Source organism: Rhodamnia argentea, chromosome 11, assembly GCF_020921035.1.
Source record: "Rhodamnia argentea isolate NSW1041297 chromosome 11, ASM2092103v1, whole genome shotgun sequence".
Lineage (NCBI taxonomy): Eukaryota > Viridiplantae > Streptophyta > Magnoliopsida > Myrtales > Myrtaceae > Rhodamnia > Rhodamnia argentea.
The window spans coordinates 21466017-21490856 of record NC_063160.1 but is presented as its reverse complement, the minus strand read 5'-3'; the positions used below and the strand labels follow the sequence as shown (position 1 = coordinate 21490856).

Sequence of the window (24840 nt, the reverse complement as noted above, 5' to 3'; positions counted from 1 at the left end):
AGATTAAGTACCCAAAGTCGGAGCGAGCGAGCGGTTTCGGAGAGAGTATTTCTTTCGAGCCTCTCACAATTCGATCTTCAAATCTCAATGATATCGATTGCGTCGTCTACGTAAACAACTAAAAATTCTAAAAGATAGAGAAAAGGGAAATAACCTAAAATTAAAAGGGAACCGGAGATGAGAAGGGAGAAGAAGAGAGACCTCGGGAAATTTGCTTGGGCGGCGATCGCTTTGTCCTTTAACAAAGCACCACGTCGCTCGTGTTGCACTTGTAACGATCTAGTTCAACAAAAGCGGGAAGTGATCGACAAGGCAATGAAAGCCTGGACAAAAAGTCGCTTTTGACAGTCTTTTCATACGGTAAATGGGACAAGAATGAATCAAACTGTGTATCGAACATAGGAAGATCGATTCTACAATATATATATATATATATATATATATATGTGTGTGAAAACTGTAATCAACTCATGAAAAACATAACTATGATTTAAAACTCTAAAGTTAGGCATACACATGCCTGAGCACTTTCAAAACGGATTACCTTCTCGAAAAGTATTTCCTTGCATGTTAAAAGTACAAAACCGTGAAGCTCCCGAAATGCCGCAACACACGTCAGCCGCGTCACGTTCATGTCGAGATTCGTTTGTCCTTCCCCAGGATGTGGATCTAGATCTGATGTGGGCATACTGAAGCAGGATGTTGCTTCATAATCAGCATTAAACTAAAAACCCAGCTAATAATCTCAGGTCAGGAATCAGTTCCAGGCAGCTTATCTCATTAAAGAAAAAGAGGGCAAAAAATATATATATTAAAACGTGCTGCATGCCTGACTGTCAGCACCTAAAATTAAATGCGTTGCAGGTGATCGATCGAGTCATTTTTTATTCTAGTGACTATCATTTTTCTTTGATTATGGAGCTCTGAATCCTCTCTGATGATCGAGTAGATGCATTAATCAAACGTATCAATGCTGGCACTTGTTCTAAGCAACGGGTCTTCACCATTTGATCGATTAACCCTTTCTGTAAGAAAAATAGGGATGAATACCGGACACATTAAACCTGATTTGTAAAGTTTGCATGCCGAAGGGTTAAACTCTCGGCCGTCGTTGAATACGACCCATTTATTTACGGGCATACTTGTAATCGGACACATCATGTTACGCCTAACTTACATAAATCGATTGCCTTGGTGAATGTAGGGTTAGGATTCCGTTTTTGGACAAAGACATGCGAATGCGTAGTTGTTCATATGTAACGAAACAAACTACTAAATTGCATGCGAGCAGTGCCAAAAAGCACAAAAGAAAATTAAGGAGGAGAATTATCAAAAAGATTATAAATTCATTGCAATTATGCCAATTAAGTCTTTTTTTTTTACCGATTCGATCATAAACCTTTTGCAATTATACCAATTAAGTCCATCCGGCGAATTTTGGCCGGCTAGTGCCAACGTGGATGCCAGCCACCCAGAGACCTAATATTTTAATATTTTATATTTTTCTTTCTTCCCCTTCTCCTTCCCTGTTCTACCTTCTGCTTCCCTATTCTACCTCCACCGGTCGCCGGACCTCAACGACCAACAAGGCTCTCACCGGCCTCGCCCAACCATGTTGAGGCTTGACCTCGCCGCCGCCAAGCGAGGACGGCCTCTCCTCGCACGGCCATGGCGAGGCCGGCAAGAGCCTTGTTCGATCGTCCTCTATGAACCTCGCTAGTCGTCCACGGTATTGGAAACTCTTGTGGGGCACAGTAGAATAGGGAAGGGGAAGAAAAAAAGAAAAAATAAAAATTCAAAAGAACTTAAAATATTATTAAAATATTATGTCGCCGGCCAACCTGCGTCCACATTAGCGCCAGCCAATCAAAATTTACTGAATGAATTGAATTAGCATAATTGTAAAAAATTTAAGACTGAATCGATAAAAAAAAATTAAAACTGAACCGGCACAATTGCAATAAATTTATGAATTTTTTGATAATTTTCTCAAAATTGAGGAGGAAGTTTACCGGGTCGATTTTGATAACAATGACGCAAACCAACGTGAAACGCATGGAACGCATAGAGTAAGCTAAATTATATGATTGGAAAATCAAGTTGGCGCCGATTTTGATTCCAAACGATCCAAATTAAAGCAACATGTGCGGAACACGTGAAGTCAGATAAATTATACTATAGAAAACAAAATTCCTGAGGGAAAGAAGATGTGGGACCCGTGACAACTGACATTTATGGGACAAAAATCAGTGGCGATTATAATATTCCGATGATTCCTAAGATAAAGCAGAGGGGCGATCCTCTCCATGCAAACACCAGACGTATTTCCCTTTTCTTTTGACAAGAAGAGTGGCCGTCGCACGTTTGGTGAGACGAAGCACGCACCGAGAAAGAAGCTTCGGACTGTTGTGTATAAGAAGCTGATGTTGGTTTAGCAGTGTTATGAAAACGGTCAAATGAACTCAATTGACAAAACGTGAAAATATTCAAGATTTTTTAAAAAAAAATTCGCACGTACGAGTTATGACGAGCCACGAATGGGCTCTGGAGCACATTCATTTCATATTATGGCACTTATGATATGGATAATGGAGGGAGTGACCTTATTGTCTAACTTAATAAAAACATTGGCCCACTTGGTCTTGGCGCGAACCTGTGATGAATGAATGGCCTCGATTCCCCGACTGTTTGAAGACCCTCCTAACTTTCCAAACCGCCAGTCAAAGAAGGCGAGGCGAAGCAGTTGCATCTACACATCCCCCTCAAACTTTATAGTCGATCTTAGATTCTCTATTTATTAGCCTCCGATCCAACCACCAAAAAAGTAAAGTACAACATTGACTTGGAAAAAGGGGTTCTTCTTCGACCTTAACTCCTTAAGTGTTAACTTTCTGTCCCCGTTCCAGTTCAGTGGGTTCTTGCGCAGCTAGTTCAGACATCCCCCAAGCGCCGCCGCGCCATGCACCGATCTTGTGTTTTCCCGCTCTTGCTACGAACCAAGTATGACCCCCCCAAGTATATGATCAGGCATACGTATAAACCTGGTACGTCCGTGTATCCATAACCGAAAAGAGTTTCCCACTGGCAAGATGCTGACTGACTCCCATTACATGGTTCTGGTGCAAGTAGTTTTTTTTTCAACTTGATCTCACCATTAATCGCATGTCCTGTAAGCATTAGAAAAAAGATTGGACAAGATCCTACTCGTGTTTCTATACGGACAGAGACGATAGACAAGTGCCCATCTCATGAAAACGTTTTGTTCTTTTCCACCCACTTAACTTTTCGGACGATCCAAACCCTAGAACTCGGGTGCTGTGTCCCTTCGTGTCTCCGACACGACATAGAATATTTCCGAAACGGAGGCCCTTCGTCATTTACTGGAGTGCTGTGAGATTGAAGCAACGCCGACCTCCCTCGAGGTTGTATGCTGTGATTGTTGGGAAAAGTATCAAAAACGTCATAAAATTTATTGTAATTATATCAATTCAATCGTAAATATTTTTTTACCAATTAAGTCATAAATCTTTTGTAATTGCATCAATTTAGTCCATTTTGCCATTCGGCGCTAACGTAGACAATTTGAAATAATATTTTAATATATTTTTTCTTTTGTATTTTATTTCTCCCTTTTTTCCACAGTAGGACTAGGAAGGACAAAAAAAAAGATAAAACTTGCCGGCCAGCAAAGTGAACTGGATTGACAAAGGCTTGAGACTCAATTGGCAAAAAAAGAAAAATAGTATTGAATTGATATAATTACAATAGATTTAGGATATTTTTGGTAATTATCACTCAGATTATTTATCGTTCACTATTGTTGTATTCGTCTTTAGATCCAGAGACAATGAAAAAATAGGTGTATAATCATAAGATAGTGCTTACGGAATTCATAAGCTTCCTACTTTCCTTCACATTGAATATTAACCGATCTTTACCATGCAAGACTAAGGAAAAATACATCGCATTAGCTTTCTGTTTCGTTGATGCGGCATTGGGAATTGAAAAAAGTTTATGCGCTGTTGATTGTACATTAGATTGGGGAAAAGTGTCAAAAAAGTACCAATTCAGTCATAAACCTCCTTTTAGTATCAATTCAATCATAAACCTTTTGTATTGGTGCCAATTAAGTCCTAAACCTTTTATTAGTGCCAATTTAGTCATAAACCTTTTACAATAGTGCCAATTTAGTCCTAAAAATTTTGTATTTATGCCAATTGAGTCAATTCGGTCAATTTTGATTGGAAATCACCGGCATGAACATCAATTATCCTACGTGACACGGTTGGCGCTAACGTGGATTTTTTTTTATATTTTTTTGATATTTTAAATAATTTTAAAAAAAAACAAAAAAAATGCTTAAATTTTTATTTAAAATATTAAAATAATATTAAAAAATGTCCAAGTTAGCGCTAGTGTCATGTAGGGCAGTGGATATCCACGTCAGCGATTTTTGGTCAAAATTGGCGAGATTAACTCAATTGGTATAAATATAAAAGATCTAGGACTAAATTGGCAACAATACATAAGATGTGGGTCTAAATTAGCACCAATAAAAGGTTTAGGACTAAATTGGCACCAATGCAAAAGGTTTAGGACTGAATTGGTACCAAAAAAAGGTTTAGGACTGAATTGACACTAATGCAATAAGTTTAGGACTTTTTTGACACTTGTCCCCATTAGATTGTGATGTGGTTCGTACTCATCATCGATAGGAAAGCATGGGGGTCCAGCTTTGCTTGATGTAGCTCAAGTTTAAGGATAAATCAAGATAAATCTTATGTTTCGATTTGTCTTTTTCACTTTTACGTTCTATTTCATTGTGATTGCATGTTGAATCCTAACAAAAAGCACATAGATGGAGAAAGTATTAGAACACTTGATCAGCTGAACATTATTTTTTTATAAAGTTAATTTGTAACCTAAAGTCAGCACATTGGGCGATATAAATAATGTAGTACTCGGAACGTCACATGCTTAGACACCTCCCTAAGTTTTCTCTATAAAAACACTCTACTTTTCAGAGCCGTCTCTCTTCATATCTCTCTCTCTCTCTCTCTCTCTCTCTCTCTCTCGGAGTGTTGGCTTCTTCCCCTTCCAAACGCCCCATGGTGTTCCAGCGGCACTCCAAGTCGAACGCCGCGAAATGGCTGGGCTTGGTAACGGCGGTGTGGGTACAGGCCATCTCCGGCAACAACTACACCTTCTCCAACTACTCCGACGCCCTCAAGTCCATCATGAACCTCACCCAGGTCGAGCTCAACGACCTCTCCGTCGCCAAGGACATCGGCAAGGCCTTCGGCCTCCTCGCCGGCCTCGCCTCGGACCGGCTGCCTCCGTGGGTTATCCTGCTCATCGGGTCCGTTGAAGGGTTCGTGGGCTATGGTGCTCAGTGGCTCGTGGTCAGCGAGAGAGCCACGCTCTCCTATTGGCAGGTACAAATAACGATAAAGATAGAATATGCGTGGCCAAGTAGGGTTTTGATTTTTCTAGTGTACCTTCGGGGTACTTTGCACTTCTTTCTGCACTGATCTTTTTGGGTCTAGTTCGGGAATTTAGTGCGACGCTGCTTTCTGCGGAAAATTCTTGTCTGAACCACACGTCAAAAACTTAATGAGACCCGCTCAATTTCTTTGGGGTCGTTTTGGTCATATTACCTGGGAAGCCAAATAGGTCAAATGAAATTGAAGTCTTGAATTAATATTGTCTTTAAGCACAAAAAAAAAAAAAATCATTTTTCTGTCTTGCCTCCAAACATTTTTTCAAAGGGCTCCCTTTTTCTTAGGATGAAAAATAGAAAACGTCTCAACTAAGCCAAATCTCCGTATATATAACATTTTTACGCCATGTAATCGGTTGATGTGTTTCGATCATTAACAAAAAAAAGATGAATTGATGTTTAACCAAATTCAGATTAAGACCGATGGAATCAAACCCTAGACAATGTTGCTCGTATGTATTGTGCGAAGGATATTCGATGTTTCAATTTCCATGCACGCAGATGTGCATAGTCATGTGCATGGGGGGCAACAGCACAACGTGGATGAACACGGCAATCCTGGTCACCTGCATCCGGAACTTCCGGAAGAACCGGGGCCCGGTCTCCGGCATCCTTAAGGGCTACGTCGGCCTGAGCACTGCGATCTTCACTGACATCTGCACCGCCCTATTCTCTGACAGCGCCGCGTCCTTCCTCCTCATGCTCGCCGTCGTCCCCTTCGGAGTCTGCCTCACTGCCATGGTCTTCCTCCGTGAGGTCCCGCCGTCCGCCGCCGACGAAGGAGGCAATCAGGACGAGTCCCGGTACTTCACCATCCTCAACGGGGTCGCTGTCGTCGTCGCTTTCTACCTCCTGGCCTACGACTTCATCGGGTCGTCCTACGGAAGCGCCTTCAACCTTGCCTTTGTGGGCATATTGCTGGTCCTACTGGTGTCGCCCTTGCTGATACCTTTGTATGATCTGTTGAAGAGCTTCAAGGAGAGCGGCTCACTGGACGTCGAGGGCGCCGAGGCCGTGGGCGAGCCGCTGCTCGCGAGTCAAGAAACAGCGGAGGCCGAGGTGCAGTGCCAGCAGGCGACGGAGGAGCCGGAGATGGCGGCCGATGGGGCGGAGGAGGTAAAGAGAAAACCGGTGATCGGAGAGGATCACACGATATTCGAGGCGATGAGGACGTACGATTTCTGGATACTGTTCACGTCGTTCCTTTGTGGAGTGGGAACGGGTCTGGCGGTGCAGAACAACATGGGCCAAATCGGGTCGGCGCTCGGGTACAGCGACGTGTCCGTGTTTGTGTCGCTGATAAGCATCTGGGGGTTCTTTGGCCGGATCATCTCCGGCACGGGCTCCGAGTACCTTATCAAGTAAGTTCCTTCATTTCTTCGCGCGCGCGCGCGCGCATACACGACAGTCTCTTGAGGTTCTGCTCAACCCTAATGGCCATGGTCAAGCTGAGGGACGCGGTAAAATGAACTAGATAGATTAGATCTGACAGGAGAGACGAATGACAACTACTTGGTGATGTCCCTGTTTCACTTCTTTTGGATGTTGACCAGGTAGAGAGAGGAAGTATCTACGCGAGACGAGAGTGGGGCCCACATGATCTTCTTGTCATTCCTGACTGACGGGCGGTCTTGATGGGCCCCATTAGCTCGGCCCAAACCTAGCAACTACCAATCTCCCCTCCCAACTAAAATTCCTCCCCCCACGCATGGACTTCTTGCTTCTTCTTCTTTTTTCGTCCGGATTTTTAGCCATAATAGAATTGGATAGAGGATCAGATATAAAATCCAAAGATTTTATCATATCATATCCACTATTTGGAGAAAGGCAGTAATAGAGCCGGATATGTTTATATCATATCATGTTCATTGTTTGGTATTTACGACTACACAAAAGTAGACTATAAAAATCTCTCATAATTCACTGCCAAATCTAATAAGAGAAAGAAAAAGAAAGTATAACTACTCACCTGCGACTATGAAAAGTGTTGCCTCTCTCGCTACATTCGTTAAACTTCAACATGAAACACAAAGTTACAAAGAATAATTAGAATTGACTCTCTTTCTGCTTTTCTTAGGCTTTTGATGTGAATTAAAAAGCTAAGAAGGAGAAGAAGGAGGAGAAGTTTCAACTGTTTTTTTTTTTTTTTTTTTGTAGAGTTTTATCGTGAACTAAAAAATTACAAAGCAATCATGAAATTTCAACATGAACTACATATGTTCACTTAAAATGTAGGTTCTTCTACTTCATTTTTTACTTATTTTTTAATTATAAATCTCTTTTTATCATTATTTTGATTCCCTTCCATCATTTCTTAATAAAAATTTATTAAATAATAAACTATACTATTATACTTAAAATACGTAGCCTAAGAAATTACACATCACAGACTTTGGAAAGTATTAGATTAATCACTTTTATTGAAGACAATTTTTCCTTTCTTTGCGCAAAATTCATCTTGGGTTTCTTGCTGTTTGACTAGCAATCTCACTCCCTCGAGTGTGGGGGCAATAATTATCTCGTTTAGTGGTCCAACACACCGTTAATTGCGTTGAGATCTCACTGTCTCTTTTTGCCCCATCTCAACCTATCACGACTCGCCCGGTCTTGCTCTTCCATGTGAACCCACCGAGAACAGATCAGCTGGGATGTTGATTACGTGGGGCCCGTAGCCAAAGTCACAAGATCAAACGGTTCATATTGTTGTCAGTCCACATGTCTATGGTATTGAAACTTAATCTTATTTTTTCTCCTTTCAGGAAAAAGGGATCGCCAAGGCCTTGGTGGAATGCGGGTTCCCAAATAGTGATGGCCCTAGGGTTCGTCGCTATGGCGTGGGCTTTCGAGGGATCCCTATACGTCGGCTCGATCGTCGTCGGCCTATGCTATGGCGTCCGTCTGGCCATCACCGTCCCCACTGCCTCCGAGCTCTTCGGCCTCAAGTACTACGGCCTCATCTACAACGTCCTCATACTCAACCTCCCGCTCGGCTCCTTCCTCTTCTCTGGCGTCCTTGCCGGCTACATATACGACGCCGAGGCGACATCGACGGCCAGCGGCGGCGACACTTGCAGCGGGGCGCATTGCTACCGGATCGTGTTCATAGTCATGGCCGTCGCGTGCCTGATTGGATGCGTGTTGGACGCGCTCTTGGCGATTAAGACCAAGGCACTGTATGCTAAGATTCAAGCTAGCAAGAACTCCGAGAAGAGTTGAGAGAACCGAGGTTGGCAAGAGCACCAATTTTGGAGCCAAACCCATTAATAATTTCCACCAATCAGTGGTTTTTAGCAAGGAAGAGGGCATTATTTTCTTTAGTCAATTGAGATATGATTAGTTCGCTTGAAATTTGATGTACTATTGATTCTTTATGCTTTGATGCTCGGTGCTCTCCATATATTTTCGACGCTCTTTGAAAATCGAAGAGACGTGCATTCTGAGAAGGATTTCGCTATCAAGAAACTAACTTCGGATCAAAGCCCTCGACATATTTGCCCATATAAGTTTGGCTTATCTTTTTTATCAGAATCTCTAACATGGATGTTGGCCATGCTACGTAAGATGGTAGGCGTGAATGTGGGCAAGTTTTGTAATTTTTTAATTTTTTTAAAATTATTTTCGGATTGTTTTTCATAATTTCTTCTTTTTTTGGATTTATTTTTTTACTTTGTAGTGGGCGAAGGCCTTTACCAGATTTGGGCGAGGCTCTCACAGGCCACGACGAAAAAAAATTTACTCAATTATTCAATATTCAAAATTTGTTAAAATTGTCTGCGTCAAGAAATTCGGGCAAAATTAGTTGCTAGGGCTAAATTAGCAAATTTTCAAAATATTTAATTATAAATTAGGTTAAATTGAAAGACTTATGATTGAATTGACTTTTCATACAATATGTTTATGATTTTTTTGGGAATTTTGTCCCTCGCTCATCAATTTCACATGGATCCTTATTTGGTTTGCACGCGAGAGGAAGTATTGAAATATTTCAAAGAGGGGACGCTATTTTCACTCCCATTTTAGCTAAGATACTCCTCTTTTCAATCAATAGACCGAAATATCATTCTCCCTCTTCAAGTTATTGTTTTTTCTTATCAACCTAACCAAAATAACTACCTTTATTTATATTTTTCTTTTTAAATATCAAATTCACAATTTAAATGTCAAATTATACCCAATAAAATATCATTCTATAATGCATCATGTTATCACTTTTCCTAGAGGAGTTCGTTATTCTTAATTTATGATCTCATGCTTTTAATAAGAAAACCTATATAAAATGTTAGAAATTTCTAGTTATAACGACTTATGAACACACAATTAACTTATGAAATAATTTAAGGGAAACTTTATTTCAAAGTTGAAATTTAAAATCTATTTAATTATCAAGAAGATTTTGATCTTGTGGGTAATTTTCAAATAGACTTTTTTTTTTTTTTGGTAAGGTAATTTTCAAATAGACTTGCAAGTTTCTAAAGTTACAAATCACTTATTTGTGCTTTTTTTTTTTTATAGCTTTTCACAATTTAATATGAATTACAAGATGAGATTGAAAATTTGTTTATACATTCTGCACTTTCAAACTCGCGTAAGATTTTTTTAGAGGAAAATTTTAAGCATGTTTTAAATTTTTTATCCACTTGCTATGATATTGAATTTACAATCGATATTAATTCCTTTCTTTATATCAATAGTTGAACAGTATGAAATCTCATATTTTTTCCTTTATGTGTTTATCCTTTGTTAATACATTTCTAAATTCAAATATGTTCGACATTTTGTTATGCTTTTAACAAATTAATCTTTTCTATTTTGTGATCAATTTTCCTTTTCCGTTTTTATCAAAATCGACTAAAAATAAAGGTAAATTTATGGATTAGTCTGATAAAAAAAGAAACGTTTAATTAAAGAAAGAGGAGGTATTTTAGTGAGTTAACTAGTAAAAATGAGTGTCTTAGCCAAAATTAGAGTGGAAATAGCACCGCCCTATTTCAAATCTTGTCTATAGAATGTCCATGAGTATTATACTGATGTTGGCTCTCCCCGTCTATGAGCTTAAGTTTTTAATCGGACTTTCTTACATTTATTGCTTCAATCTTGTCGACCTCACACTTAGCCGACAGGTTGCTTTTCGATACAGAAATTCAACGGAAATTCGAATGCCAACGGAGAGGAAAGTTTTCGCCTAAATTACTCGCGTACTATCGAGGTCTCTCATGTGAATCCCATCGGTTTGTGTAAAAAATGTCGCAATTTGCGTCTATGAGTCGACAATGCAAAAGATATGCTCACCACTTGATTAACTTTACAAAAGTATTCCGGAATCATTTTTTTTTTTTTGTTCCAAGAAAGATCATCGTTTTATCTTAAGATGCTCGATTCTCTTCGAAAGATATGCATGCGTGAAGAAAGATAATCCACCACTAGGCGGAAAAGGACAATTCAAGAAGCTTATTATATGTTCGCCGTGCGATATGCTTATTAAAGGAGAAAAAGATCCAACTAATAACGTCAAATTGCAAATGATGGCAGATAAGAAGCCGACAGAGCCCCTTCGACCAATGAAACACGCCGTTCATGCGAGTCCCCGTGAGAAAAGCTCTTTTGCAGTCGAATAGACAACCACATTATAAAAACATTATTGAGACGTGATCATACTTTCCTACGACACTGAAGTACATGAGTCTCGCTCTTTGGATACCAAAAGACCTTTACGATTTATGCTCGTAATTTTTCATTAGTAGTTTGAACTTAGACTCATGAATAGCTACTACTATATATACTCTCTTTTTCGCTTTTAATTGAGTAATGTGACGAGAGGTGTAATGTGTTAATTATAGTATAATCATCTACTAAACGCAGCCCTTATTTTAGGGTGAACCAGGATAAAATCTCATGTTTCGATTTCTCTTTCTTACTTTACATCTTATTTCGATTTGATTGTGCGTCGAATCCTAACAAATATGAATTTGGGCAAAGCCTCCAAGGTGTGATCAATTATGCATACTATCTTGTTATTGCTTTAACTATATGCACTTGCATAGGTAGAATAGTCCCCGACCAAGAAATTATCCAAAAAGCCCTAAATTTATTGTACGTCGGCTAATTTATTCCCAATCATTTCAATTTTGTCAACTTATTCCTAAAACTTTTGACGATTGGCCAATTTAGTCTGAAACCCTTGGATTGTACTAATTTAATGCTAAATCTTTTGAAAATTTGTCAAGTTAGTCATAAAATTTTTGTCAATTTATCAATTTAGTCATTCCGCCAAATTTTGGCTGTAAATCGTTGACGTAAACATCAACCAACAGTTGACCATTCTATGTGGCATAATTGTGGATAATTTTGTGTATTTTTTAAAGGAATTCTAAACATTTCCTGTTTCCCTTTCCCTTGTGGCGGATAATCGACCATGGCTAGCAACCGGCCACAAGCGAGGTCTTGACCCTCACGACCCGACTAATGAAGCCCTTTCCAAATATGGCGAGAGTTGCGATGCCCTCACCAGCCCTCGCCTATGAGCAGTCATCGGCCACAGACAAAAGGAAAAAAATACAAGAATTATCTACGTTAATGTCGGCATCGCCACGTAGGATGGTCGACGGCCAACTAGCATCCATCTCGGCGATTTTCCGTCAAAATTCGCATGAAGGGTCAAGGGAAAATCATGAAAATATTTAGGACTAATACAGTTAATATGTTTATGACTAAATTAACAAATCATTAAAATGTTTAAGACTAAATTGACACAATTAAAAAGTTTATAACTGAATTGATCACCCTATAATTGATTTACAACTTTACGGACAAGTATCTCGTTCCTTGACACTAATCAATCAACATTGAACGTCGAATCTAAAAGCAAGAGAAGGGGTTAAGGATGTTATTGTTTGCGAGACATAAGTGAATCAATATAGTTAGTGGAATCACGGGAGTTTGACTTGATAACTATCGAAATCAAAGAGTCTAATACTAGCTTGATCTCTAGTTCAAGTTACCTGTGTAGCTTGCTCCTTAACAATCAAATCAATAGGCTCCGAGTTTTATTGCAAACCTATAATTCTTATTGGCCTTTAATATTAGTAAAATCAGGCAAAGACCTTGAGATAATTTGTTTTGTATATATACATATTTTTAAGCCTAGTCGAGTTGAGTTCGAATTTCTCAAGTACCTTTCTAATCGAACTCCTAGGAAAACTCATAATATGTTATTGAGCTCGAGATGGATTTTAAATATCCAAGGATATGAATTGAGCCGAGTTTCAAGCGGGATGGTGCATCCACCCACAGTTCAACTTAATTGCATCCTTGATTGCCCGTTCTTGTTGCCTCTCTAACAAATTCACAAGCATAAGCAGGCTAAGGCCCCTAATAGGTACGGGTGATCAAAATTGACTAATCGAACAAAAAATCGCTCGGATCAAACCGATTTTTTTTTTTGTTTCTTAAATACAAACATAATTTTAGTAAATATATTAAAATTAAAGTCTGCGTTGTTCACTCTCACTGATAATCTATCAATTTCATTGGACAGCTCGAGAATAAATCCGATCGGGCCGATCCGATCTTAAAATCATTCGATCCGATTCTCGATTTTTAAGTGAGACCTAATTGGACGCTCCCACTCATGGCTAAACAATGGGAGAGAGAATGTTATGTCACTGGAGGTCGTCGGTCGTCTTCAAGAGAAAGAGCTGTTCCAATTGTGAATTCAAATCAGTGGTCCGATAGCTACGGCGGCTGGCCACAAAACGTGCCGGACATCACCATTGTCTCCAGCTTCAGCCATCAGTACTGATCAGTACAGCTGTCGAAGATTTGAACTGATAAGTCGAAGGTCGTCTTATCTGATAAGTCGATGTCTCATCTCTGAACAAAACCGGCCTCCGCTTTGGCCGCAAGTTGAGGGCGGCCGCAGTCTCCCATGTGGTATTTTCCAAAAGGATCATCTTCTCCGTCATAATTAATAAATCTTTCGGGACAAAGAATCGTACGAGCCTGTCTGGTCGATCACGTGTGTGGGAATTGATTGGAAGAAAAAAAAAATCTTAGACAGGCTGTACGATCAGGCCATACCCACCACATGCAAAAAGTCGGCATCTTATCAACTCGTGGATAGCTGATAAGCGCAGGTCCCTCTCTCGGTTTGGAATTTTCTCCACGGCCAAGATGCGCATCTTCCAACTTGAGTCCCACCATCTTCCCCACGAGAATTCTTGGCTGAACCGACGAATCAATCGCGATGCTCCGTGATCGTCCGTTGTTTGTAACTCTAGATGGCGCCGCCGGATAAGTCTTCCCCTTTGATGCTGTGATTTTGTAACTGGAATTACTGTGGGCTTTACAAGAATTGGTATCTAAGAAATGGTATTCGTGTTTTGTCGAACGATCTCGATGGCCGGCCTGACTTTTCAATTTTTTTGGTAGGAAAAGAAGGTAGAAATAGGTTGACAATCCTCAAGAATTATAATCACAAGAGTTCCACACCCATAATTAGAATGTTCGGTTTGATACAAATCTCTCGCGATAATCTTTTGAATGCGCTTTCAACATAACTCTACCTTTTTTTTTTTCATTTCTCGTAAGGTTTTGAAGTTCCACCGCTTCAAATCTCCCAAAACATGTCAATATTAGCATGCAAAATCATCTGAACAACTTCCCTTCTCGCAATTCAAAGCGATTGAATAATTAAATATCAAATCATGTCTTTATCTGCTAGTTTAAGCTTTTAAAATAATAGGGAATAATAATCTCACAAAATCTCATATGATATCAAAGGAAGAGGTTCAAAATACTTTCAACTATCTCACACCACTTATGCATACAATATCTCTGCAATTCATCTGCCCTCCATTTTCTAGCTTCAGATCCAAACAAAATCAAGGGCATCTCTAGTTTTTTTTTGGTCGAAAGGGGCATCTCTAGGTTGACATACACAGATGTAATGCGTAAGGAGCCAAGGTGTGTCGGCCATGGCAAGCAAATTGCCTCTGCCAGTATTCCGCATACAGACGAAACATATTGACAGGGCCACGCATGGGAACCACGTTCGTATCAATCGCCTTCAATCAAGCCCGAGATCTCTAGCTAGATCCATCGTTCTCCCCATCAACCCGCTGATTGATGTGCTGTGTGCCGTCGATGGTGGGTAAGTAGTACATCAATCAGCGAGTATGTGACTCAGGACAAAGTTGGATCTTGCTATGGCATTGTTTCACCCCAATTTGACTCCGCAATGAAATACTTTTCACCGAAATTCGGCTTTTTGTTAGACAAGGCATGTTCCGTGGCAATTCCGAATAGAAAACATCACCGATAGACAAGAGAAACGGTAGCTTCACTTCAAACATACAAAAAATATATTGGAATTTAATTGAAAAAAAATCATGAGAATGTGAGAAAGCAACGCTGGAATTTAATCGCCGATGCAAATCTGGAAACCACAACTTGGAAATTCCAAGTCTCCGAGAATCTTCGTTCCATGCCTCAATCTCTTGGACTTTTGCTGCTGAGTTAACTCTATTCCTTCTCCCACGATTTGATGGACTTCATCGTTTTACCTATCGATGGTTTTAAATATCATAACCGAGTTTTGGCGGTTTCTAGATATTTGCTCTTCACTTGGTGTTTCAATTCGGTAATCTTTCGATCCCTTTTTAGTCGTTGTCGTTATCAACCAACTCTCCCGTGATAATCGCCAACATTTTCACTATCGTGTGCCGACAACACAACTCATGGTCATCGATATGCATCGATATCGATAGCAATTCTCACATGAATGTTGGTATTTGTTCTTTACTCGGTGTCTTAATTCAGTAATCTTTCGATCCCCTTTTAATCGCTGTCGTTATCAACCAACTCTACCGTGATAATCGCCAACCTTTTTCGCTATCGTGTGCCGACAACACAGCTCATGGTCATCGATGTGCATCAATATCGATAGCAATTCTCACACGGGCATCGGTATTTGCTCTTCACTTGGTGTCTTAATTCAGTAATCTTTCGATCCCCTTTTAATCATTGTCGTTATCAACCAATTCTGCTATGATAATCGCCAACCTTTTCGCTATCGTGTGTCGACAACATAGCTCGTGGTCATTGATGTGCATCGATATCGACAGCAAATCTCACACGGTCGTCGATAAACCCAAGTTTCTGATATGGATAACCTCTCGCCACATGCTTGCTTGTGCAGACGATCTGGTTAATTCCTTGGCGCCGACAAGCGTACTTCATTTCCACGACTGGGGAAACTCAACGACAATAAGGAGAAGAAAAGAAAACAAGAGGAAGGTTTTTCAATATGGAGTTGATGTTTATGTCGTCCTAATGTCTCTAAGGCCGGATCTGATCCGTACGCGATCGCTTTCGTGTGTTAATTTCTACTTCTGCGGCCCCGGGCATCTAAGCATATGCTATCTTTCGCCTGTCTTATATCGCTGAAACAACTTATCACTCAATGTGAATAGCATCTTCTCTACCAAAGATTTCAAAATTCCCTTTTTAGGCTTGGCTGGAAGATTAGGGTGGATTATTTTATACTGAGTAGACAAGTATTACTCAGTCAAATCTTAATCCAGCTGGCAGGCACGACCTCGACTCTTCATTTGACAAAGTTCTGTTTATTTACTCTATAAACCTGGGAAGTGAATGGATCTTTACTTCTATAGTAAAGAGGGAAGTGATAATTGCCCTCCACTGCGCATTTCGAAAAGAATCATAGATGATTGGTCGATTTATTTATTAATGGGGTCACTCGTCGATGCCCAACTAAGGTAAATCGAAAGTGTTCGTGTAATGTTGTTTCGTCCCTTCGGTGCTATTTTCATTTGCTTCCCAAGATATATTTTCGTTATAAGAATGAGGGAAAAACCTCGGTCGAACCAATGATGGTCCTCAAGGTTATCGAAACATATATACCAATCAAAGGTCGTCTCGCCGGCATTACGCGTGTCTAGTGAATACGATATTTCAAATCCAAAGTCGCCCCTCCTAAATTAAATATCTACCAAACATAATATTTCATGTGAATCGTGGTCTGTAAAATCCATGCGTCATGTGTGTAGTGGCTTAATTGCGAGCTGTTATAGAGCTTGTAACTCAAAAGTTAGGAAAGTTACCCAAAAAATCTTAAACCTATTGCGGTTGTGTCAATTCGGTTCAAAACTTTTTTCTTTGGCCAATTGAGTTCTAAACTTTTTACAAATGTGCCAATTCAACTCACTTTGTCATTCGACGGGAACTTGAAGTTTTTTAAATAATATTTTGATATATATTTTATTTTTTTCTCTTTTTCTTTTTTCCTTCCTACTCTTATTGTGGCTAGCGAGGGTAGCCTTGCCATGGCCGCCTTCGCCCGTGGACGGCAAGGCTTCTCTCGCCCAGTCTGGGCGAGGGTTGTGAGCTCCGGCGAGGCTTTTTCTGTTGGTGATGTAAATAAGATGAGAAAGAGTGGTCGACGAGGGCTCAACAATCCTTGCTGGCCACGCATACAGTAAGGAAAAAGAAAAGAAAAGAATAAAATAAATTGGAAAGTTTTTAAAATATTATCAAAAAAGACATCCACATCGTGGCCAACTGTGCCATGTAAGAATTAATTTACGTCAACAATTTCTTACCAACATTGGCTCAATTGATGAAACGTGAAAAAAATATGAAATTCAATTGGCATAATTAAACAATTTAGGGTTGAATAGGGAAAAGTGCAATGTGTTTATTATTTTTGGATTTTGACTTTGAGATCTAAAACTTAGAAGTTTCGAATTTAATTTATCATACCATCTTCTTGTGGATTTTAAAGATGCAGATGCTAGTGTCACTGACCACAACGAGCACCGCCACGAGCCATCAAGCTCGACCCCCATCTCATTTCAACAACATTGAGCCTCCGCAACGCCACATCCATGGCTGTCAAGCAAGTTCTCTCGGAGGCGACGACCAGCTTGCTCAAATATTTGTGGTGGGATGTCGGCAAGGCGGTTGCGACAATGACAGCGACTAGGACAGGGGCGCAAGAGATGGTTGAGTAACGGTTGAGATAACTGAAAGGACATATGGTATGATCTCACGACTATTGCCCCCACACAATCGCATCGATATTTGTATCTCTAAAAGGCACCGAGACTTCACCAGTTCTCTTCCTCGCTATGTAAAGAGCGACTAGGATTGATTCGTCAAGAGTCCTAGAACCCTAATTATCCGCTAGCCTGCCCTTGATTCTCAGCACATCTCATTCCAATCCACCCCCATTGTTGTGAAACCACTCTCGAGTCTTTGACTATGAACGGTGAACAAAACGTCTTCTTGATATTTTCCTGACGCTCCTGTTTCCATTAGGGTTCCCCAAATTAGTGAAATACGTGAGAGCTCATTGGCGACAGGAGTTTCATAGAAGACAAAAAACAGGCATTACCACCATGCTTTTGTTTTTTTTTTTTTTTTACCGTAAAAAAAGAAGAAGAGACAGGCGCATTAATTCACGAACTGCTAAAAAGGAGGAACATCTCTTGGACTTTGCTGCTGAGTTAACTCTATTCCTTCTCCCACGATTTGATGGACTTCATTGTTTTACCCGTCGATGGTTTTAAATATCATAACTGAGTTTTGGTGGTTTCTAGGTATTGCTCCTCACTTGGTGTCTCAATTCAGTAATCTTTCGACCCCTTTTTAATCGCTGTCGTTATCAACCAACTCTCCCGTGATAATCACCAATATTTTCGCTATCATGTGCCGACAACACAGCTCATGGTCATCGATGTGCATCGATGTCGATAGCAATTCTCACACGGGGCGTCGGTATTTGCTCTTCACTTGGTGTCTTAATTCGGTAATCTGTCGATCCCCTCTTAATCGTTGTCGTTATCAACCAACTTTGCTGTGGTAATCACCAACCTTTTCACTATCGTGTGCCGACGACACAGCTCGTGATCATCGACGAGCATCGACATCGACAGCAATTCTCACATGGTCATCGATAATGACCCAAGTTTCTGATATGGATAACCTCTCGCCACGTGCTCGCTTGTGCAGATGCTCTAGTTAATTCCTTGGCGCCGACAAGCGCACTTCATCTTTGCGACTGGGGAAACTCAACGACAATAAGGAGAATAAAAGAAAACAACAGGAAGGTTTTTCAATATGGAGCTGATGTTTATGTCGTCCTAATGTCTCTAATGCCGGATCTGATCCGTACGCGATCGCTTTCGTGTGTTAATTTCTACTTCTGCGGCCCCGGGCATCAAAGCATATGCTATCTTTCGCCTATCTTATATCGCTGAAACAACTTATCACTTAACGTGAATAGCATCTTCTCTACCAAAGATTTCAAAATTCCCCTTTTGGGCTTGACTGGAAGATTAGGGTGGATTATTTTATACTGAGTAGACAAGTATTACTCAGTCAAATCTTCATCCAGCTGGGAGGCACGACCTCGATCTTCATTTGACAAAGTTCTGTTTATTTATTCTATAAACCTGGGAAGTGAATGGACCTTCAGAAAAGAGGGAAGTGATAATTGCCCTCCACCGCGCATTTCGAAAAGAATCATAGATGATTGGATGATTTATTTATTAATGGGGTTACCCGTTGATGCCCAACTAAGGTGAATCGAAAGTGTTCGTGTAAATGTTGTTGTCCCTTCGGTACTATTTTCATTTGCTTCCCAAGATATATTTACGAGGGAAAAACCTCGGTCGAACCGATGATGGTCCTCATGGTTATCGAAACATATGTACCAATCAAAGTTTGTCTCGCTAGCATTTCGCGTATTTAGTGGATACGATATTTTTCTTTTTTGGCAAAGTAGAGGATACGATATTTTAGGTCCAAAATCGCCCCTTTTAAATTAAATATCTGCCAAACATAATATTCCATGTGACTCATGTTGTATAAAATCCATGCGTCATGTGTGTAGCGGCCTAATTGTGAGCACTTATAGAGCTTGTAACTCAAAAGTGGGAAAGTTACCAAAAAAACTTAAACCTATTGCAATTGTGACAATTTAGTTCAAAACTTTTTTTTTTTGGCCGATTGAGTCCTAAACTTTTTTACAAATGTGTCAATTCAGTCCACTTTGCCATTTGACACTAACTTAAAATTTTTTAAATAATATTTTGATATGTAATGTATTTTATTTTATTTTTCTTTTTTTTCCTTCCTACTCTTATTGTGGCTGGCGAGGGTAGCCTTGCCATGGCCACCTCCGCTCGTGGACGGCAAGGCTTCCCTTGCCTAGGCTGGTAGAGGGCTTGCGAGCTCCGGCAAGGCTTTTTCCATTGGTGATGTAAATAAGACGAGAAAGAGTGGCCGGTGAGGCCTCAACAGTCCTTGATGGCCGCCGACATAGTAAGGAAAACAAAGAAAAGAAAAGAATCAAATAAATTGGGAAGCTTTTAAAATATTATAAAAAAAAATCCACATCAAGGCCAACAGTACCATATAAGAATTAGTTCACGTCAACGATTTCTTACCAACATTGGCTCAATTGGTAAAACATGAAAAAATATGGAACTCAATTGGTATAATTAAACGATTTAGGGTTGAATAGGAAAAAGTGCAATATGTTTATTATTTTTGGATTTTGACTTTGAGATCTAAAACTTAGAAGTCTCGAATTTAATTTCTCATAACATCTTCTTATGGATTTTAAAGATGCAGATGCTAGTGTGACTGACAACAAGCAGCACTGCCACGGGCCATCAAGCTTGACCCCCATCTCATTTCAACAACATCGACCCTCTGCAGCGCCACATCCATGGCTGTCACGCAAGTTCTCTCAAAGACGACGACCAAGCTTGCTCAAATATTTGTGGTGGGATGCCGGCAAGGCGGTTGCGACAACGATAGCGACTGGGAGAGGCGTGCAAGAGATGGCTGAGTAGCGGCTGAGACGGCCGAAAGGACATATGGCGTGATCTCTTGATTGTTGGGCCACACAATCGCATCGATATTTGTATCTCTGAAAGGCACCGAGACTTCACTAGTTCTCTTCCTCGCTATGTAAAGAGCGACTAGGATTGATTCGTCAAGAGTCCTAGAACCCTAATTCTCCGCTCGCCTGCCCTTGATTCTCAGCACATCTCATTCCAATCCACCCCACTGTTGTGAAACCACTCTCGAGTCTTTGGCTATGAACGGTGAACAAAACGTCTTCTTGATATTTTCCTGACGCTCCTGTTTCCATTAGGGTCCCCCAAATTATTGAAATGCGTGAGAGCTCATTAGCGACAGGAGTTTCATAGAAGACAAAAACAGGCATTACCACCATGCTTTTGTTTTTTTTTACCGTAAAAAAAGAAGAAGAGACAGGCGCATTAATTTACGAACTGTTAAAAGGGAGGAACATCCCAGGAACCTCCACCGTACGTGTCGATTTCCCTCCCAGCAGTCGCCAACCTTGAAGCCCCCTCAAGTTGTCATAAAAAACAAAAAAAAATACTCGGAAAAAGAAAGGAAATTATAAAATATTGTGGAAAATATATCTCTTTTTGTGCTTTAAATACACGCTGCCTCCTCGTTCAAAGCACCCACCACCCACCATTCAAATCCCCTCTCTCTCTCTCTCTCTCTCTCTCTCTTTCTTTCTCAACCCCAGCTCGGACTCGGACTGTTCGTTCGGTCCAATGGGCTTCCGACTTCCCTCCTCCTCCTCCTCCTCCTCCGCCTCCGCCGCGGCCTGGAAGTGGCTGGGCTTCGTGACGGCGGTGTGGGTGCAGGCCATCTCCGGCAACAACTACACCTTCTCCAACTACTCCGACGCCCTCAAGTCCCTCATGGGCCTCACCCAGCTCCAGCTCAACAACCTCTCCGTCGCCAAGGACGTGGGCAAGGCCTTCGGGCTCCTCGCCGGCCTCGCCTCCGACCGCCTCCCGACGCCCGTGATCCTGCTCATCGGGTCGGTCGAGGGTTTGGTGGGCTACGGGGCGCAGTGGCTCGTCGTCAGCCGGAGGATCCAGCCCCTCCCTTACTGGCAGGTAAAAAAACACGCAACGCCCGTCCCACGATTCGGAGAATATTCGATAATCTCCCTTGTTGCCCTAAATAAGAGCTTGACTTACTAATATTCGCTCTTGTTTCTTGAATTTGGAACTTTTGGAGGCTTTCTTTTGATGAACATATGCTTTTTGCTTATTCCTCGTTGCACCCAAAGCGAAGATTTCTATTCTGTGTGGCTACCGGGAAGGAGCCAAAAAGGTCTCGAACCCATTGAAAGCCGACAAAAATATTTGTGGTTTTGATCCCCCACTCCTTAAAAATAACATACTTTTATCCACTCGTTATGTCATATGATAAACTTCTATTTCTTAATTGAAAATCATATTTTTAGAGAGTACCATTTGTTTAATTATGTTTCACATTGCTTTAACGTAATTGACAACTTTTCGCTCGATGTTATAAACCGTGTGCAAGCATATACCCACTTGCACCCCGTGTTTGTTTTGCTTAGGAAGCAAGCTTTCGCCTTTAATAATTAATTTATTTCAATGGACAAAGGAAGGAATAAGCACAAGAAGTGGATATTTTCCCCCTTTTGCCCCTGTTTTTTCCTACTTGGTTCACGATATGTCGGTTGACCTAAGACGAAAGAAAATGAAAATAAAAAGGAACAGAATGAAAACCCTAAACCCATGAGCAGGAGCAGATCGATTCGCATGACGTTCTTTTGGTTGTGATTTGTGATGGGATGCATCACGAGAAAAATGGTGTAAAAGAATTTTGCCTGCTCTGCTACGATCCACGTTTTCGCCCGTCACTGAACCGCTTGGAATTTATGGGGGACAGATGTGCATCTTCCTGTGCTTGGGAGGGAACAGCACCACGTGGATGAACACGGCGGTCCTCGTCACCTGCATACGCAACTTCCGCCGCAACCGCGGCCCCGTCTCCGGCATCCTCAAGGGCTTCGTCGGCCTCAGCACCGCCATCTTCACCGACCTCGCCTCCGCCCTCTTCTCCTCCTCCCCCTCTTCCTTCCTCCTCCTCCTCGCCCTCGTCCCCTTCGCCGTCTGCCTCTCCGCCGTCCTCTTCCTCCGCGAGTCCCCTCCCCCCGCCGCTTCCGAAGACCCCAAGGAGGAGTCCCGCTACTTCGGCGTCTTCAACGCGGTGGCCGTCGCCGCCGCCGTCTACCTGCTCGCGTTCGACGTCACCGCCCCCCACGGCCGGGCCATCTCCCGCGCGTTCGCCGCCTTCCTCATCGTGCTCCTGGCCTCGCCGCTGGCCGTGCCGGCGTACTGCTTCTTGAAGAGCTTGACCTCCTCGGGGCCGTCTCTCGAGGGTTCCGACAAGCCGTCCCGCGCGGACGTGGAGAAGCAGCGGGGCCGGGACGACCTGGCCGAGCCGCTGCTGAGGCAGGAGGTCGTCCCGGAGAGCCAGCAGAAGCCGGAGGCCGTGGTGGTGGAGGAGGAGGCGGCGGGGAAGAGGAGGCCGGTGATCGGAGAGGACCACACGATATTGGAGGCGATGAGGAGCGTGGATTTCTGGATCCTGTTCGTGTCGTTCTTGTGCGGGGTGGGGACCGGACTGGCGGTGATGAACAACATGGGGCAGATGGGGTTGGCTCTGGGTTACACCGACGTGTCCATGTTCGTCTCGTTAACCAGCATCTGGGGATTTTTCGGCCGGATCGGGTCGGGTACTCTGTCCGAGTTCTTCCTCAAGTAAGTCTCCCCTGCTCCCTCCCCGTAATTCTATGGTTCTCTTTATATTTTTCAGATGAGGAAACGCAATTAATAAACCAATAATTTCATACAATTTGAACCCGACTTAGCACTAATATCCATATTCCGGGTCATCTAAAACGGGTGCCCAATGCAGCAATTAAAAAAATTATAAATAAAAAGGGCTTAGCGTTCACATAAATCGAGTGGAATGTAATGGATCTTTTATTAATGTCATTGTCCACCGAAATTGGTCGGCCAAATTCGGTATTTGAGTCCATTTAGGGGGGACGACTTTTCCAGGTCGTTGTCCAAGTTTTTATCAAATGGAGGTACGTCGCTTTAAGAGCAGTTTGTGTGTTTTAATCAACTCTATAAAGAGGTCACTAGTCGAAGGCGGGATTGCTCGACATTGGTCGTTGAATGTCCCCACTTCTAAAACGTCATGTCGCTTTGTAAGTTGATTTTAAATACCTATCTGGGTATTGATAGCATTACCCTGCTGTGCTACGACATATAGAGATCAATGGTATGAGCGAGGTCAGCCTCGTTGGCCACGGGCGAGGACCGTGATTTGCCAGTAGGAAAAAAAATAAATAAAAGTTTTGAAAAAAATATTTAAGTATTATTAAGATTTGTTCACGTCAACATCGGTCAGTATCGACGGTGCCACCTGAAAAAATCGGTCTCTACGTCAGCGATTTTCGATCGGATGAATATTGGTCAAAAGTGAAGGTGTAGGAATTAGTTGATAAAATTAAAAAAAAAAAAGATTTAATTGATAAAAGTATGATAAATTTACGACTTTTTGAAAAATTATATGCCTGGAGTATGTAGTTGAAAATCAAGTCACTTCTTACCTGTCACATTTGCAGTTGAATTACTGTCTAATCGCTTGTTGTGTATATGCATAGCAAGAACGTACAGCTTTTGACTATCGAGGTTTCCCAGTGATCTCATGACTCGTTCAATGTTGTTCTCTTTAGGAAAGCCGGAACTCCAAGGCCGCTTTGGAACGCGGCATCCCAGATTCTAATGGCCGTCGGCTACATCATCCTCGCCATGGCCCTGCCCGGCTCCCTATACATCGGCTCAATCGTGGTCGGCATCTGCTACGGCGTCCGTCTCGCCGTCACGGTCCCCACCGCCTCCGAGCTCTTCGGTCTCAAGTACTACGGCCTCATCTACAACGTCCTGATCCTGAACCTCCCGCTCGGCTCGTTCCTCTTCTCCGGCCTCCTTGCCGGCCTGCTGTACGACGCGCAGGCGACCCGCACGGCCGGGGGCGGGAACACCTGCGTGGGGCCCAACTGCTACAGGCTCGTGTTCGTGGTCATGGCGGTTGCCTGCGTGGTGGGGTTCGGATTGGACGTGCTGCTTGCGGTGAGGAGCAAGAAGGTCTACGCCAAGATTTACGCCAGCAAGAAGTCAAAGAAAATGGGATCCGACGGTCAATGATACGTTAGTAATTCCTGGGCTGATTTTTTCTTTGGCCCAGCGATGAAGTCTACAAATAGAGAAAGCGCCTTAGGTCAACGAACAGTTTTAGAACCTTCCTGCGATATTTTGGAGGGTGGGTGGGTTCTAGGCAAATGTATGATGCAAATTCGTTCACGAGTCGATGAATCTTGGCTTGATTTGCTGATCTTTCCTTAATTACTTGTATCCTTCGTACGAGTCTTAAGT

General features: G+C 41.9%; 2 protein-coding genes across 2 annotated transcripts; both read left to right on the top strand.

Moving 5' to 3' along the window:
- The first annotated feature begins 1104 nt into the window (after positions 1-1104).
- Positions 1105-24799, top strand: LOC115735653 (protein NUCLEAR FUSION DEFECTIVE 4-like). The gene is made up of 5 exons (XM_030667013.2): positions 1105-1110; positions 1688-1691; positions 21093-21471; positions 22280-23154; positions 24141-24799. The coding sequence occupies exons 3-5, from the start codon at positions 21121-21123 to the stop codon at positions 24610-24612; spliced, it is 1698 nt and encodes a 565-aa protein (XP_030522873.1). The 5' UTR covers positions 1105-1110; positions 1688-1691; positions 21093-21120; the 3' UTR covers positions 24613-24799.
- Positions 4985-8848, top strand: LOC115735654 (protein NUCLEAR FUSION DEFECTIVE 4-like). The gene is made up of 3 exons (XM_030667015.2): positions 4985-5435; positions 6002-6861; positions 8260-8848. Exons 1-3 carry the CDS (start codon positions 5109-5111, stop codon positions 8714-8716), a joined length of 1644 nt encoding a protein of 547 aa, XP_030522875.1. The 5' UTR covers positions 4985-5108; the 3' UTR covers positions 8717-8848.
- Positions 24800-24840: the final 41 nt, after the last annotated feature.

Bases quoted from the DNA above. Each gene is read 5' to 3' on its own strand.
- LOC115735654 (XM_030667015.2), top strand. From the start codon at position 5,109: ATGGTGTTCCAGCGGCACTCCAAGTCGAACGCCGCGAAATGGCTGGGC. The intron at 5,436-6,001 runs GTACAAATAACG...CCATGCACGCAG, and splicing joins CCACGCTCTCCTATTGGCAG to ATGTGCATAGTCATGTGCAT. The intron at 6,862-8,259 runs GTAAGTTCCTTC...TTCTCCTTTCAG, and splicing joins GGCTCCGAGTACCTTATCAA to GAAAAAGGGATCGCCAAGGC.
- LOC115735653 (XM_030667013.2), top strand. From the start codon at position 21,121: ATGGGCTTCCGACTTCCCTCCTCCTCCTCCTCCTCCTCCGCCTCCGCC. The intron at 21,472-22,279 runs GTAAAAAAACAC...TATGGGGGACAG, and splicing joins AGCCCCTCCCTTACTGGCAG to ATGTGCATCTTCCTGTGCTT. The intron at 23,155-24,140 runs GTAAGTCTCCCC...TGTTCTCTTTAG, and splicing joins CTGTCCGAGTTCTTCCTCAA to GAAAGCCGGAACTCCAAGGC.